This window comes from Rattus rattus, chromosome 1, assembly GCF_011064425.1.
Source record: "Rattus rattus isolate New Zealand chromosome 1, Rrattus_CSIRO_v1, whole genome shotgun sequence".
NCBI classification, from domain to species: Eukaryota; Metazoa; Chordata; class Mammalia; order Rodentia; family Muridae; genus Rattus; species Rattus rattus.
The window spans coordinates 90,274,630-90,291,546 of record NC_046154.1 but is presented as its reverse complement, the minus strand read 5'-3'; the positions used below and the strand labels follow the sequence as shown (position 1 = coordinate 90,291,546).

The window sequence follows — 16,917 nt, the reverse complement described above, 5'->3', positions numbered from 1 at the left end:
CCTAAGCTATGTAGCTAGACTCTCTATCTCTAAAACCAGAGGAAAACAAACGTCGCAGGTCAGTATGCCCTGCTTTCCTTCCCTCCTCAGCTTGTCTTCGCTCACCCAGGGGCTCCTCGAGCTAACCTCAGAGTCCTTCCGCACTGGTGGCTAACCCAACACTTGCTCCTACTGAACCATCACCAAAGCCCTCCAGGGCTGCTGTCCACCCCCTCTGGGAGCTGCAGGCTGATTTGTAGGGGCCTCCTCTGAACCTTTCTTTGGGGATCAGTGCTCCGAGACATGATAGGGAGGGAAGGGAGCTGCCAAATCTGGGTTGGCTGGAGGATATGAGACCAGAAAAAGGTGATAATACCAGCTAAGTGCGGGGGAGCCTGGAGAACAGCTGGCACCAGCTGATACATGTGGTCACGAACATCTCAAGCCTAGCCCAAGGTGCCAAGTGGGTGCTCACTCTGGCTCTGCTAAGCTGCTCCCCTCTAACAGCAATATGGTACCCCAGTCAGGGCTTCTGTCTACCTCAGGCTTGCTGCCACTTAATCCCCAGCCAGGGTTCCCATCCCTCATCCAGAGCTCCCCGGCCTTGGGACCTTGCTCCTCCATGTTATTCCTGCAGCCAAGTGAAGAGCCTGTCCCTACGGGCTCTCCCAAGCGTTCCAAAGATCACTCATAGTCTTCCCCAATGGATGAGGGCGTGCTTCCTAAAAGCCACAGTCTGACTCTCCGCAGTGTTGACTTTGGCCAGGACACAACCCTATCTTTAGACGAATGAACTTGGCCTTTCCTCCATCTGCTGCTCACTGTGGAAAGACTCCTAAGTCTGGATTTCCTGGCCAGTAAAAGAGGAACGCTCACTCCTGGACACGGACTGATGAGGTTCTTCTTGAGCCAGGAGTTGGGGGAGAGAACTGGCCATACTGTGGCAGGGGTGGGAGGGGTGTGGAACAGGAGAGTTGATGCCTCTGTTTATGGATGGGAAAATCAAGGCTTGAAGTCCAAGAGGGGCAGCCTTAGGGTTGTTGTTCGGTAGCAATTCATCTTGACTCTGGCTCCCAGGGTCCCTCTGGGGTCTGTCCGGCCTACCTTTGTGCTGCTTTGATTGGCTGACTCCATAGCCAGAAGTGGCTCTCCAGGGTGGAAGACAGAAGCCCTGAGTGTGCTGGTTGTCTTTACTGGCTAGCACCTGGCCCTCAGGACCGGGGAGTGGGAGGAGCCCCTGCTCACAGTCCCCTGATTGAGTGGCCTCCTTTATTCAACACCAGAACTGAATCAGCATCCTGGCTGCTCTGTGACCACAGGAGATGGTAATCAGAGGCAGGGACGGTTTCCCAGCATAAGGGACCAAGCTCTGTGAATGCAAGTCTGTATGGAGTACTTATTGTGAGGCGCCTGTCTAAGCACTTGGCTTCCATCAGCTATTTCAGCACTGCCCGCTGAGGCGTTTGATCGACTACCTACTCTGTAGGCTAAAGCCAGAGAGGCTGAGGAACTTGCCCCTCACACAGGGTGTGAATAACAGGGCAGGATTTGAGTTACATTTTGAAGGGAATTCGGTCTCAATGTGCCAGTTCCGCATTCAGGATTGCTTGCCTAGTGTGGTGGCAACACCTTTAATCCCAGGCTCTCAGGAGGCAGAAGGAAGTAGAGCTCTTGTGAGTTCAGAACCAGCCTGGTCTACATAGCAAGTTCTAAGCTAGCCTGAGCTACATAGTGAGACTATTGAGACTATCTAAAGAAAAAAATTATTCAGGACCATTTTGTGACTTTTCCGGGGGCGGGGGAAGGCAAAGGCATTTTGAACAGAAGTTAGTAGTATAAGGTTAAAAAGGAGAAGAGAAGACCAACCTCAGAAAACAAAGTGGAAAGGGGATGTTTTAGTCACAGAGTCATGTGGTGGGGAGAAGGGCCTTGATTTCTTGTTGCCCTAGGCTAATGGGTTTCTAGTCTGGATTAACAGAGGTATTTCTCATAAAACAGGAATAGGGATGTTTCCATACTGGCTTAGGGAAACTGGCCCACTAGACACAGCCAGGCCAAAGGGCACTTTTCCCTGGCTAGCAGCTGTGGTAGAAACAAGCCTCTGAGGCGGGGAAAGAGGTCCCCAAGAGAGGCACCAGAGTATGCAGGGGAAGGAGGTCTCTCAGCCCCAGACTTGAACTGTCTGCTGCATGGCCACCTGTGGGGATAGGCCCCTTAAAGCTGCAGGTCAGGATGGGAGTGTGTCACAGAGTCCAGCACTCTGGGCAGGGACCTTAGGAATTCTAGCTTCTGATAGGAGGAGACTTAATAAAGAATACTAGCATTTACCTCTGCATAGCCAACAGGGCAAGTCATGGCTCAAAGGATGAATGTGGCTCATGGGTAAGGCTTCTCAGGCTAGGCAGGTGACTCAGAGCTCAGTGTCCTGAGAGGACCCCATTCTGTAAGATGGGTGACCATGTGTGACAGCCTTCTGTGTATCTGAATGGTCTTCTGTGTCTTTGTTTCTCCACCTCTCTCTCAACGAGTCTCCTGCAGGAAGGCTGACTTTGACCTTGATATGTAACTAAGGATGGCCTACCTCTCCTTACCGTCCTGTCTCTGCCTTTTCCTCCCAGTGTTAAGATTAAGGACATGGGTCACCACACTCAGTACCTTCTGCAGTTTCTCAGCCACTCAGAAAAGTCAGGCTTGGGTGTGAAGAGAAGGAGCACAGAGCTGACCTACCCTAGGTCACACAGAAGCAGTGGTAGAGGTGGACACTGGTAGGGTGGGGGCTTGTTTTGAACACGTGCCAACCAGAGACCCAGGTGACCTGGCTTTCTGCTTTCCCACAGGGTTTCCCAGGAGACATTGGCCCCCCAGGGGACAACGGCCCTGAAGGCATGAAGGTGAGTCCTCTCCCACCTAAGGTTCCTTGGCTGAAGATGCCCCAGGGCCCAAGGTGGCTGTGGAGTGTGGAGTCCTGCCAACCCGATGTGGAGGTACTACCTCTGAAACCATTTCTATTCTCTTTCCCAGGGTAAACCGGGAGCCCGAGGCCTACCTGGACCTCCTGGGCAGCTGGGGCCTGAGGTGAGTTGGCCCTGTCCCCTCTTGTCCCTCTTTGACTTCTCTAGCCTGTCCCAGCACCTAGCTGGCTCTGTCCAGGGTACCAAAGCCATATCTGGGGCCAGGGCCCCTTGAGATTCATCACCAGAGCATGTTCCCTTACAGCCCTGCCTGTTTCTCTTCTCTAATCTAGTGGGACAAGTGACTTTCCATCCCCACCTGTCACAGTTCATCAGTCTCAAAACGAGAGGATAGGACATGTCAGACCCCCTTTTTAAGTGGAGATCTTTCCTTGGAGATCCAGGGAAGGGAATGACTGCCAGGTCCTGTGTTGGTAGCAGGCAGGGCCTTGACTAGGACCTAGGTGTGCCAAAGTCCAGTCTGTGCTCAATCCTCTGCTCTCCTCACAAACGCTCTTGGGAGACCCCAGAGCATCATGGAAATGCCACGACTTGCCAGTTCACCTGAACCTAGTGAGGAGGAGCTTGCCTCAGCCTATTATTGGGCCTTCCACAGTAGCCTGGCTTTTGCTTGTGCATGCCGCCCTGAGCCTTGCTTGGCACTGTGGTGCACAGCCGTGGGAGAATGAGCAACCGCAGGCAGGCCTTTGCTGATGCGAGCCTTTCTCTGAGCTGGGTGTGGGTCTGGCAGAGTCCCAGTGCTGGCTCTTCGAGTCACTGCATGGGGCTGCTTTCCGGGAAGCTGCAGTTGCTTGCTGCAGGGGCTGCTTTAAGGGGCTTGCGGTCAGGCTCTGGCTGCCAGAGGATCAGGCTGGAGACAGTTGTGACCTTTGGAGGGTTGGAGAGTCAAGGCCAGGAATAGGAATGAAAGGAAGAGAAGGAAGAGACAACTGCAGCCAAGGCCTCTCTGCCTGTGCTTCCATAGCTGCCCAGGAAAACCCTTACTGAGCCAGGCTCTGGGCCTGGGGACACCCGCTCCTTCCTACATTCGCCAGGACCCTGTGCCTTCCTGGGTGCTGTGTGCAGGGTGGTATGACATCCTTAAAACAAGATGTCACCCCTGGCCTCTAGGAGTCAGCATCAAGGATTCAGTCTGAGGAATCTGAGGCATACACCAGGGCTAATGTCTGCTATGGAGTAGAAAGCAGAGCTCAATACTGAATCTGTCTTTGAGCTGGAGCCTCAGGTCCCATTCTTGATGAACAGCTTAGACACTGGGGTTTGTGGTAAGATCCTTAGGTGGAGACTGGTGGACACCTCCCAAACCATGGGAACCAGGCTGTGAGCCAGGCACTCCGTCCACTTGCAAGGACTCTGTCCTTACAGCACGGGCTCTCCCAAAATTCCACTTTAACTTCCTCCTTTGTCTTTCTTCCTTTTTTATGCCTCCCCCAACTCTAGGGAGATGAAGGACCCATGGGGCCACCAGGAGTCCCAGGCTTGGAGGTGAGTGCTGCTGGCCAGGAGGAGATGGGGCTTCTTAGAACTGAAGAATGGGCATGGGTGGGGCACCATTTGGCTAGTGATCTGGAGCCAGTGTGGAGGCCTTCGGCCAGTCAAAGAACACAAGACGTGGCCTAAGGAGGGAGACCGAAGGTGGGTGCCAGCGGCCTTACCTGTCTGTTAGGTCTGTCGGATTCTACGTGGCCGTTTCCTCGTGTGTTTGCCCAGGAGCTGCTCACTTTGCTCAGTCTTATCAGGGAGGAACAACAGAGGCTGAAGAGTGGAAGGTCCCGCCTGGGTCCTTAGGGTTAGCTACTGGGCTTAGGGTTAGCTACCAGAGCCGGGGTGTAGGTTCTCTCCCCAGCTTCAGCTCTGCAGAGCACCTACCTGCCCCACCCGCACCCCTGGGAATGGTGTTGACTGGCAGTCCATGAGGCTTCTGATTTCAGTTTCTCTTTACATTCAGAAATGATGGAGCACCCAGGTGCTTGTGTGGGTTACGTCTTATTGGTGTGAGTAATTAGAACAAACACACACCCCAGGTGTGTTTATTAATTCAGTGGAAGTTAATGATAAGTCTGTTTCTCATAAGCAGAAATCTTTTGTTTTTTGCTTTTGGTCCCAAATCACTATATTTTCTGAATCGGAACAAGTGAGTAAGACAAAATCACCCCCTTTTTTGCAAAGCTCATGGATGTCACTTTGATGAAGTTAGCCGGCTTCTTACTTCTGTGTCTGCATCAGTTTATGTTGATGCCACGAGTCACAAGTCTCTGAAGAGTCCACCACATCCATCAGAGAGAGTGAGGAGGGCAGATGACAGACATCCCAGGGCCACTGGGAAGCAGACTTTCCCACCTGAGCCTCCTAAAAGGGTCCGGGGGATCACAGAATTCTCTGACCATGTTTGGAAGACCACAACCAGGAAGTCTATCTTATCCTGTGCCCAGGTGCTCTGCCCAACCTCTTCCTGTCCTGTCCCTTAGAAACCAGGGCCATTGTCCCTATTTATGACAGATCACTGCAGGGAATGAGGAAACCATGCTGAGGCCACCTAGAGAGCATCCTTGAGTTCCTTTGTCTGGGTGCCTGGTGACACTGGATCTCTACATCACTGTGCCCTCCAGAATGTGCTAGACTCCTAAGGTTCTCCAGGGTCCCTTGGCACTGTCCCCGCAGCTCCCCTGATGTGTGTCTCTCTGTTGCAGGGTCAACCTGGAAGGAAGGGGTTCCCGGGGAGGCCTGGCCTGGACGGCTTGAAGGTGAGGAGACTTAGGCATGCCTGGGGGTGGTAGCGGAGGTCGCAGAGTTGGGTCTGACATATAAAACCCTGGACAAGCACGGACTCTCATGGCTAATGAAAAAGAAGGGAGAAAGTGGCCCTTATTCATTCCAGGGTAATAGGGGAGGGGAAAGGAAGTAGACTAGGTGTTCAACAGAGGGGGATTGTTCAAGTCACGGATACAGTCCAGACGCTGTGGCAGGCTGCGAGTGGCAGCATAAGCTGGGGTGTCACCTGCCTTCTTCCTCTACTGAGCAGGCAAGAGACTGACAGTGCTTAACTGGAGCAGACAGAGGTTTCCATGTTTTCCTCTGGGCTTCTGGCGTGTGATGGAAATCCATTGTGTTTGTTACTGGGCCTTTTTATTTTCAACGATCAAAATAAGTACTGACCCCAGTAAGGGAGTGGACTACTTTTCTTATCTCAGTGACAAAATACCCGACAGAAAACTAGTTAAGGGAGGGTCTTAGTCGGGGTCACTACGCTGTGATGAAATGCCATGACCAAAAGCAAGTTGGAGAGGAAAGGGCTAAACTGACCTGCACTTCCACATCAATGTTAATCCTAGAAGGAAGTCAGGACAGGCACTCAAGTAGGACAGGAACCTGAAGGCAGGAGCTGATGAAGAGGCCCTGGAAGGGTGCTGTTTACCAGATTTCTCTTCATGCGTTGCCCAGCCTGCTTTCTTATAGAACCCAGGACCACCAGCCCAAGGGTGGTTCCATCCACAATGTGCTGGACACTCCCTATCAGTCACTAGTTAATAAAATGGTCTTCAGGCTTGCTACAGCCTGGTCTTATGGAGGCATTTTCTCAACTGAGGTTCCCTCCTCACAGATAGCCATAGTGTGTCAAGTTGACATAAAACTAACCAGCACAGGAAAGAAGAATTTATCTTGGCTGCCAGTTTAAGAAGGTAAAAGCCACCACGGAGAGGTGTGGTGGAGATCATGGAGGCAAAACCATGTAGCTAGGCAGAGTGGGAAGTAGGAAGCAGGGGATGGTGGCTGGTGTAGAATATTAAATCTCAATCCCTGGCTGATCATTCCGTTCTTGGATAAAAGGCACACAACTTTCATTATGTACAAGAAGCCTTAATCAGTCAGCACTAGCACTCTATATATATATAGAGAGGTATATCTACCCTCTATGCTATCAGAATCTGCTTCCCCATCGATAACCTGGAGTTATTATTTGCTATGTTTCATCCAATTGGCCAATCCTCACGGCCATGCTTTCTTGACTTCTAACCCATGGTGTCTCTCTCCTCTCTCCACATTCTTCTCCCTCTCCTCATGGTCTCCTTCAACCCCTGGTCTGGAAACACCAAGCTCTGTCTATCTCAATTCTGCCCAGCTATAGGCTGTAGACGTCTTTATTCACCAATCAGAAATAACTTGGGGGTAAGGTCACAAAAGTCTACCTGAGGACTGTCTCATCTCTGGGGCAACCAGGCCTTGGGGGCCCACACTTAGCATTACAATACATAGCAAGAGGCCAAACCTCACCAGGTAGCTGTCCCCTTTCTTCCTTTTATTCACTTGGGTGCCCAGCCCCTGGGATGGTGCTGTTCACAGTCAGCATGAGTCTTCCTGTCTCAGATAAGCCTCCCTAGAAATACCAGCATAGACACAGATGTGTGCTTTGATGCCCATTTCAAATCCAGTCAGGTTGATACCAAAGATTAGCCTTCATTTCCAAGGGGGCTGTGTTGGACTAAGTCTATGGATACATTGGAAAGAGAAGGGGAGGAAACAGTTGGAGGATCTCGTGGCCTCTGGTGATAGCATTCACCCAAGGGAGTCTATAGCCTGGCCCTGTCATCATGTCTGACATCTAGACTATGTATGACTCAGACACATGTGCTGTGTTTTATTTCTAAGTTCCTGTCCTTGTGAGCCTGCATCCTGACCTCTGAGATCTTGCCACAGTCCCTCGGATACCAGTTGGGTTTCTGTGGTGGGCAGATTCATCCCAGGACATCTGTTGATCACTAATCCACACATACTGTGGAGAGACTGTGGCTGCTATGGCCACCTATTGAGTAATATCTGTTCATCAGAGACCATGGCTGCCAGGTCATACCGGGTCACCAAGTACTAGAAGCTGGGAGTCTGAACCCAGCTCAGAGACAAGATTCCTGAAGGATATCTGTGCTGGTGATCAGCTTGGGAGGGAGGCTTAGTCTCCTAATGATCTTTACCTGCAATTCCACACTCTTCCTGCAGGGGGAAACATACATGGAAATAGGTCTCAATCAAGCTGACCAAGGTCCCAATTCTAGCCCTCCTTGTAGCTGGCTCTGTGACCTTACAGTCCTTCCCACCCCCAACAAAATTAATTAGGTTGCTTGGTGTACAAAAGGAGTCAGTTTGCTTGGGTACTTTGGTACCCACTCAAAGGGAATGAGATTGTGGTGTTGGGGTAGTGATTTTTGGTTGCTGCTAACTGTTTGGCATCTTCAAGGCCAAAGTTTCGGGATTGGGCTTCTGATTCATCGTCACCAATGACACCTAAGACCACTTTCTCCTTAGCACTTCCTCAAGTGGCTTCAGTGTCCCAACTTCTGACCTGACTTGTCTTCTATTTTTGTTCCTTTGCAGGGGGAACCAGGGGATCCTGGACGGCCAGGGCCTGTGGGTGAACAGGTAAGCTAGTGATGGTGCCAGTACAGTGGCTTCCCTGTGGGTCACTTACCTGTGCTAAGTCTAGTGCTGTGTGGTCACTCAGTCTGGGAACATTCCAGAACCAGGCCTCTTGCACATGCTCAAAGAAGGGCGGTCCCTAAATAATAAGGCTTGACACTTTAGTTTTTGATGTATTTGCTCAAATGGTTAATGTGATGTCACCTACTAAAACTGGGGTTAAACCAGAGTTCTCGGAAATGACTGTGTTCTTTTAGTTCAGTGATTTTTCAACCTATAGGTTGTGACCCCTTTGGGGGCAGGGAATCGAATGACCCTTTCACAGGGGTCACCCAAGACAATTTGTGTATCAGATATTTAGATTACAATTCATAACAGTGGCAAAATTACAGTTATGAAGTAGCCACCAAAAATGTGTGGTTGAGGTCATCATACCATGAGGGGTCGCAGCATTAGGAAGGCTGAGAACTACTGCCTTATCTAGAGAAATAGATCCATTCTTCAGAGGCTCAAGGTCCAAGCCTCCCTTTGTTGTAAAGAAGAATCTAGAAACAGAGGCTCTGGGTATCTGGAAAGCAGGAACAAGGTCTGCAGAAGAAAGGTTGGCATTTGTCAATCAAAAGTTTGAGGATCCTCACTCACTGTCCTTAACCAGTTAGAGAATCTCTTCTGGGTGCTGTGTGGGTGGCTACCTCAGGGCCTCCCTTCAGGCCTCAGTGCCTCTTGCCAGCTTGGCTTGAGGGCCCAGACATGGAATTGGATGATATTTTCCACACCTCTAAATGAGGACCCTCTAGGAGCCTTGGAAGAGGCCTCCTCAATCACGAAGGAGGAAGACTCAGAAGAATTCAGTTGTGCCCAGAAGGGCCATCCATGGCGTGAGACTCCCATGTGACAGGCTTCCTCAAAAGGCCTGTAACATCTGTTGAGAAAGAGAGAGAGATAGGAATTAGAGCTGGGGGAGGCCAACATGTTTGAAATCTTTCAGTGTCATTTGAGCACGTTCTGTGGGAAGCCTGGAGCTTGCCGCAGCCTAGATGTATTTCCTGACTGGAAAAAAACTCAGCAAATTCAAGTTCATAGCTATGCTAATGGTTGGCCCTGGGGAAATAAATACTTAGAACCTTGGAACCTTCAGGACTTGGGGATTCCTAGAAGTCACTTTCTCCAGGGCCCTGACAGTTTTCCGTGCCTTAGATTCCTTTGCCCAGCTAAGGAAGCCTGTGAATCCTTCCTTTGAGTAGATTTAAGTGGATAGTGTCATAAGTGGATGATTGAAAGGCAACCAGTTACACAGAAACTAAAACGTGTCTAGATGTGGCACACATGTATCTACTTCGTAATGAATACCCTCAACAACGAAACCTACCAGTGATCACCATGTTAAGGTGTATTGAAGCTCTGAGATCTGTGTAGGAATGACTGTAGTGACATGTAACCAGATGGAGAGTCTCAAATTTTATATGCTACTGGGGCTGGGTGTGTCTGTGTTCATAGTTAGAGAAAGATGCAACATTTTAATAGGAAGGTAATGCAAGTAAAAGCTGTGAGCTTCTCTGTTCAAATTCCCGGATTCCATCCATAGAAGCTTATAGGAGCCCCCAGCTTAAGAAATTCCGGATTCTGGCCCACATTTGCAGTTTGTGTCACAAACTTGGGAGGAAAAATGGAGTCAAATGTATGCTCATAGGGGCAGTGGCTGAACTGGAGCTATGAGGTGTAGACACCCTGCCTGGGACAGCTCTGGCTCACCAGGACAGCAGAGCCCCTAGCTAGCTGTGTGTCCAGCAGCAGTTATAAACTGTTACAGGAAGGAAGGCTGTCAGAGCTGAGACTCAACACTGGCCCCTGCATTTGCTCTAAGGCATGAGAGGACACCAGCCCCTCTCCAGGTGGCCATAGCAAAGGAGTGGGTGTTTCCTGCCCCTGACTGAACCACAGGCTCCCCAGGAGAGATCCCCAAGCTCACACCACAGGCCGTACTTGCAATCACGGTAATGGCTTCATTTGCTGCTCATCCATGAGGTACCAGGCTCCATACCAAGCACTAGACACACTCCTCTGCGGTCCCTCCAACCATTCTGTGATGGGAGCTGTGATAAACCATCCCCAACTTGCAAACGAGGAAACTGAGGCCCTGAGAAATTAAGTAGCTTGTTCAAAGTCTCATTGGCAGAAGCATAACTCACAACCAACTGACTCTTCAGACTCTGAGCTCCCAGGTTCTACCCTGACAAAAATGAAAAATCCTCTGATTTCCCAGAAACCTTACAGTTTTCTACCAATGAGCACAGACTGCTTGTCCGGCCCTGTCCTAGGTGCTGGGAACTAGGTGTGAGCCTTGCTTCCCAGGACCTCTCCAGGGAAAATGAGCATGTCAATACCTATCTGGAATGGTTGTCCAGCTGTGGTCTCACAGCTGTCTGATTCTCAGAAGCATGAACCTCCTCCCTCCCATGCCCAACAGAATGCTGTGAGGAGAGGAGATGCACCATATCTTGCCAGCTAGAGAGGAGCAGGCTGTGCCTGTGACTTTCAGAGCTGCCTCTCTGGCTACCCTGTCAGGAGGAAGCCCTGTGTGCCTCCGAGAGACTGCTTCCTTTCCCTTTGACTCACTGCCAGTCCAAACCCTTCCCTACAGGAAGGCACCCCATGGAGCTCTGGAGGCCAGGGCAATAGCACTTGCTGGATGTCTCATTCAGATCCTGGCTGGCTTCTCTTTGGAGATTTATGTCTTCTAGGCCTCTAGAAATAATAAATTTAAAGTTGCCATGCAATTTATTTCTCCAGGCCCATAGGGCCATGTGTGTGTATTCCCTTCCCTGGCAGCGTTTGTCTGACTACTTCCTGTTGGGGAGGTCTGTCAGTGCTTTAGCCCTGGGCCCCTTTAAAAGCACCCGGGGTTGTGAACAGTCAGAACCATCAGGAGGCGGGAGGGACCTTTGTTAGGTCGCTAGTTCTGTAGATATCATGTAGGTAGACCAGTTGGTTCAGGGTCCATACACCTGGAGTTTGAGTAAGAGTGGCATAGACAGAGTGCCAAGTGCAGGTTTAGGTATGTAACAAGCCCTCGGTACATGGACCCATAGGTGTTAATGTCACCGTCACCTTAGAAAGGCCCCAGTTTATTTGATTTGTTGTTGTTTGGTTTTGACTTTTGAGACAGGGACTCACTTTGTAGCCCTGCCTGTCCTGGTACTTGCTACATAGCTCAGGCTAGAACCAAACTCCAGATTATGCTCCAGCTTTTTGAGTACTAGGATTCCAGGTATGAGTTATCATGCCCGTGTTTTGTTTAGTTGTTGCAAAAGTGAGTACCTGGCTCTCCTCCATGAGCCCATAGCTCCTTATATCACCTCTGAAAGAGTGACCAGAGACTGGCCAGGAAGCCATCCTGCAGGTGGTGACGGCGCTGGCCCACTCACATGCACACCTTTGGGGCCTACAGTGGAGAACAGGTTCAAGAGGGCTGGGAGGGGCATTGTCTGAGTCCCTGCCTCTACCCACTTGGCTGCCACAAGATACTTGGTCCCTGAGAGCTTGGCACTTACAGCTGTCTTTGGGGAAGGAGAAATGGGCTTTGTGAACTGAGCAGCACCTCTTCCCCTCCCAGCTCCCTGGCAGGGAGGCTGGCTCTCCAGCTTAATTGAGCACTGGGACTCTGAGCTGTCAACAGCCCCAGGTCTCACCTCACGTTGGTCAGAAGTGGGGCACAGGGAACAGATTTCACAGGAGAAACCCACCCACTCCTGTATGTCCTAATTTTCTGGGAAATGCCTAGCTGTACATCTGTGGCACCCCAAAGCTTCTCTTGCCCCCCTGACCCACACAGGAACCCTCTGAGTGTGTGTCTCGACTGAAAGGAGGTGGGTTCCAGCAAGAATTTGCTTTACCTCCTTGGGGACTCTTGGCTGTTCACCTGCTCTAGGCATGCTCAGCTGCTCAGGGTGACAGCAGGACCACTAAGGAAAGCCTCTGGAACCCGGAGGCAAGTTGTCACACACACAAGAGTTAAAAAAGAGCCAAAGGAGGGGAGTGTGTGTGTGTGTGTGTGTGTGTGTGTGTGTGTGTGTGTTTGTGCATGGGGTATGTATATCCATGTATGTGTCTATGTATGGTTCATGCATGTCTATATGTTATCTGTCTGTCTGTACATGCATGTTCATGTGTATATGTGTGTGTGTCTGCCTCTTTGCATGTGTGTCTTTGCCTGTGTGTGTGTACGAGTGTCCATGTGTATCTGTGTGTGTTTGTGTGTTTGTCTGTGCATGTGTTTATGTCTGTGTGTCTGAATGCATGTGCTTTTAGCAAAGGAAAGCCCTTCAGTAGACGCCTCCACTTCCTAGATTCCACCCTGTCTCTGCTGTAGGCTGTTAGGGTTTTTCTGTTCCAGTCAACAAGTTTGTTTCTCTCTGAAACAGCCCCAGAGCCCCCAAAGATGGAGACAGATGGCCTCTTCCCAGCTCACCCCCCCCCCACTCCAGATCTCCAAATGTGTAGGGATCCCAGCCTGCTTCTGGCACGGGAAGAATGCTCAGCTCCCAGGGTTGCTGGCAGCAGCCCCACCACTTGGCTCTCAAATCTGAACCATCTGGCAGAGTGTGGGGAGAAGCAGCCCAGAGGCTATGCTTGTCCACAGCAGTCCCAGCCATAAGAGTCACTGGGCACGGGCTGAGGAGGGGTGGGGGGTGGGGCTGAGGGGGTGGGGTAATGGGTGGGCTGGGCCCAGGGGAGAGAAAACCTTGAACACTCAGCATGCCTCCAGATTCACTCCTTTTTCCTGATGTGTCATTCCCAGGGGCTTATGGGATTTGTTGGTCTGGTTGGAGAGCCTGGAATTGTTGGGGAGAAGGTAAGTTAGGGTACGGGAGACAAACCCTCAGAGCTTGTGCTTTTTAATCAAGAAAGGCAAAAGGGCCAGTGGGGATGGGGGCTGTAGAAATTGCACCACCTCCCTCTGGTTCTGGTATCCCATGTTCTCTAAGAGCCTATGTCCCTGTCTCTGTACCTCATGTCCCTGTATTCCAGAACCCTTGTCTTCAACCATACCCAAAATCAGAGATTGGCATGGCCACGGGTTGGTGTGCCCCCTGGGTCCTCACAGCTGCCTACTGGCGTCACCCAGCATGGGTAGCAGTGGTTGGATTATTCTTCAGGAGACACTGTCCCAGGTGTCTCTATCGCCCCTGGAAACTCTGTCCTAGACAGGAGGCCAATGAGATTCCAGCAGAAGGGGTGGCTGGCCCAAGGCCACCCAGACGTAAGTGTCAGAGCAAGGATTTGAACCAGGTCCATCACTGCAGGCCAACACTTTGCCGACTAAGCCCAAGTGGTGGTCTGTGGCTTCCCTTGCCCCTCTAGAGGCCTCATAAGTTTGCAGACTCAGGTGCTTCATTCTTCCTCGATTCCTGGACCCCCCCCCACCATGCTCCTCCTCTCCTGCTAACTCTAACACTATTTTAAAGTAACCATTCACCAAAAGTCACCAAGTTTGTACAGGAAAGCCCGAGGAGCTCTTACTCTATGTCCTTTAGTGCTAGCAGCTTCTGTGAGCATCACACAGCATCAAAGCCAACCCTGGTCTTCTATTACTGAAGTTTCTCACGCCCTTCCTCACCCTTGCTTTGGGAAGGTCCCCTCTTCCCAAGCCCATTCCTCTTGAGTCACTTGCTGGGAGTCCTTCCATCATCAGGTGGTAATACCCCTGTGGCAGTGCCTCCCAGCCCTGCACCTGTCCCAGGATGCATCTTTCCTAGAGCTTCCCATTATCTCTCCAGTCCACTGGGTGTCTTGCATTATAGGAAGTGATCTATTTCTTCTCCTCATGGAATACCGGGGGTCAGGTACATACTGGTGTCAGCACACAATGGATGGTTAATTCGTTTTTACCCCAAGAGGAGAAGAGGGTCTTGCAGAAACTGAGTCAAGATGACTGTAGCCTTGATTGCTGCCCTTGACTCCCTGGTCTGTTTGAATTGCTCTAGAGGACACAGGTGATGTCTGTTGATCTGGTGTGCCATGGGGGAGAGAGTGCCATGAACAGAAAGGAAGGAAGGAAGGAAGGAAGGAAGAAAGAAAGAAAGAAAGAAAGGAAGGAAGGAAGGAAGGAAGGAAGGAAGGAAGGAAGGAAGGAAGGAAGAAAGGTTGCTATGGCTGCTTCTGCCTCAGCAAGTCCAGCCCAGGGGCTACTAGGCCTAATGAGAACCACGTGATGTGGGCCAGGATCAAAGGGGTGGTGCAATTATTATATCTTTCACTGGGATCATCCTGGCCAAGGGACACTTTTTACATTACCTTGGTAGAGGAAGCGAGGTTTCCTGCCACTGAAACTTACAAGTGAGTAAGCTAGGAATGACTTCATAGACCATTGTCAAGTGCCTGCCTCCCTTTGGACCCCTTCCCCCAGAGTCCCTCAGCCCCAGCCATGACCTATGTGCCTTGCTGCCTCTGTCACAGGGAGACCGTGGAGTGATGGGACCCCCGGGGGCACCTGGACCCAAGGGGTCGATGGTAAGGAGTAAGTCTGCATCCTCTCCCCTCTCCTGATGTAGCCTCAGATGATTGTCCTGTTCCCTCCACACATCACATGCTCCAAACAGCCATGATACCTAGCTCTCTGCATCCCTGGCCTGGCATGACTTTTGACCTCCTCACCCTGGGTTGGGGCTGATCCCCTGACATGGGGCTGAAGGAGAGAGGATATGGCACTGTCATCAGCTGACTCATCATTTTTCTTCCTCCTTGGCAGGGCCATCCTGGAACACCCGGTGGTGTTGGGGACCCTGGAGAGCCTGGACCCTGGGTAAACAAATCTTTCATGTCTCCTAGCACAAACATACAGAATCCAGACCTCAAGTCTCAGACCTGAGTGGACACCCAACCCCTGGCCTAGGCTGAGTTCCTGGGCCGATGCTACAGCTTTCTCCAAGCCCACATTTTGTTCATGGGAAACCTAAAGTGTGTTGAGACAGTGGTGACTGGATCATGGGCTGAATGGAGCCCTGGGCCTGAGGTTTCATTCGGGGCAACCTGTGACACTCAGGAGCACTTAGTCATGTCCTTTCTATCCTTAACCTGTTGAATGCTCTATCAAGAGAGTGAGTAATCTGTGCGGATTCTAGAACTGGGGACACAGATGTCAACAAGGCAGAGAGTGGTCCATCCTCAGGAACGGTCATGGAAAATCTGATAAATCAGGGGTGCCGTTATGGAAGTGTTTGAGGCTTCCTGGCATGATGACGGAGGCCATGGGAAGGTTCCAGAGACCCCTAAGGCTGCCTAGGAAAAGTGGTATCAGAGAGGGCTGCAGGAGGTATACGGCCTGGAATACCCAGAGTCAGGTATACCCCTGAGGGTGGCTGGGGCTGCTCTTGTTTGGAATAAGTGCTTGAAGTAGATGAAATGTGGAGCACTCGCTAAGACCAAGGACAAGGCTCATCCCTGGAGCCAATCAGAGTGGGGGAGGGGCATTGGAGGTGGGGAACAGCCCTATCCCTACACACATTTGGGAATGACGAATTCTCAAAAAAGCCAGATGAAGGAGCTCTGTAGTGCTGAATGAGAAGATGCAGGCAGCGTTGATGGCATGAACTGGTGGTGGGGTTTCCCGTGTACCAGTTCTGTGCTGAGGGAGAGAGAAAAGCCAAGTCCATTTCTACCCCGGTTTGTACAGCTTATTGACGGGTGTTTATTGAGCACCTTCTGCATACCAGGCTCATGTTAGGTACTGAGGAGAAGCAGTAAGGGATTCATACAGATAAGATAAACCTGGACACTTGTAACCCTCACCAAGCATGTGCCAAGCGCCAGCCAGGAGGTGCATCCTCCCCACAGTCCTTTGAGCCAATGAAAAGGTGTCCCTGGGCAGAGCCACCCTTTGGGGTCTCAGTCACATGCATATTTCCCCTGCTCATGAAAGGGGAAGGCCATGTCTGGCTAGAGATTTGAACCGGGACTATGGTGGGAAGAAGCAGGAGGCGGAGAATAGTTTTCAGTCCAATATCCAGCCTCTGTCCTGTGTTCAGAGCTGGGACGGTTAGAGCCCACTGGTGTTCGAGAAGCCCACTGTAGCTTGAGCCTGGAAGTGCTTAGGGTCTGCCCTCAAATTCTTTCTTCTGGGCCCTCTTGACAAAGTACTTGCTGTGCAAACACCAGGACCTGAGTTTGGACCCTCAACATCTGTGTGAAAAGCTAAGTGTAGTGGTGATCAGCTGGAACCCCAGGGGTGGGGAGGTGGAGAGAGGAGGACCCTGGGGGCTCTATGATCGGCCAGCCTAGCTGATCAGCTAGCCTAGCTGAATTGCCAAGCTAGTCGTTCAGTGAGAGACCCTGCCTCAAAAAATAAAGTGGAGATTGACAGAGGGAGACATTCAGAATTGACCTCTGGTTGCCACATGCACATACACACGTCTGTGTGAACCTTCATACCTGAGGCTCCCTCTGCCTCAGTTTCCCCAGCTGTCAGCCAGGATCATGCAGCCATCACCACTGAGGTGAGAATCGGCTGTTATTTTATGTGCTGTCATACCTGAGCACTTCATAAATGTCATCAGCTACT

At 51.0% G+C, this 16,917-nt stretch overlaps 1 protein-coding gene across 1 annotated transcript in view; it reads left to right on the top strand.

Annotated features, from left to right (window-relative positions):
• Col27a1 (collagen type XXVII alpha 1 chain) overlaps positions 1-16,917 on the top strand; it is a 119,096-nt gene that overhangs the window by 62,333 nt on the left and 39,846 nt on the right. Inside the window, 8 exon segments of the mRNA XM_032903081.1 lie at positions 2,817-2,870; positions 3,001-3,054; positions 4,392-4,436; positions 5,642-5,695; positions 8,319-8,363; positions 13,159-13,212; positions 14,817-14,870; positions 15,109-15,162. Of these exon segments, the coding sequence (XP_032758972.1) occupies positions 2,817-2,870; positions 3,001-3,054; positions 4,392-4,436; positions 5,642-5,695; positions 8,319-8,363; positions 13,159-13,212; positions 14,817-14,870; positions 15,109-15,162 (414 nt within the window).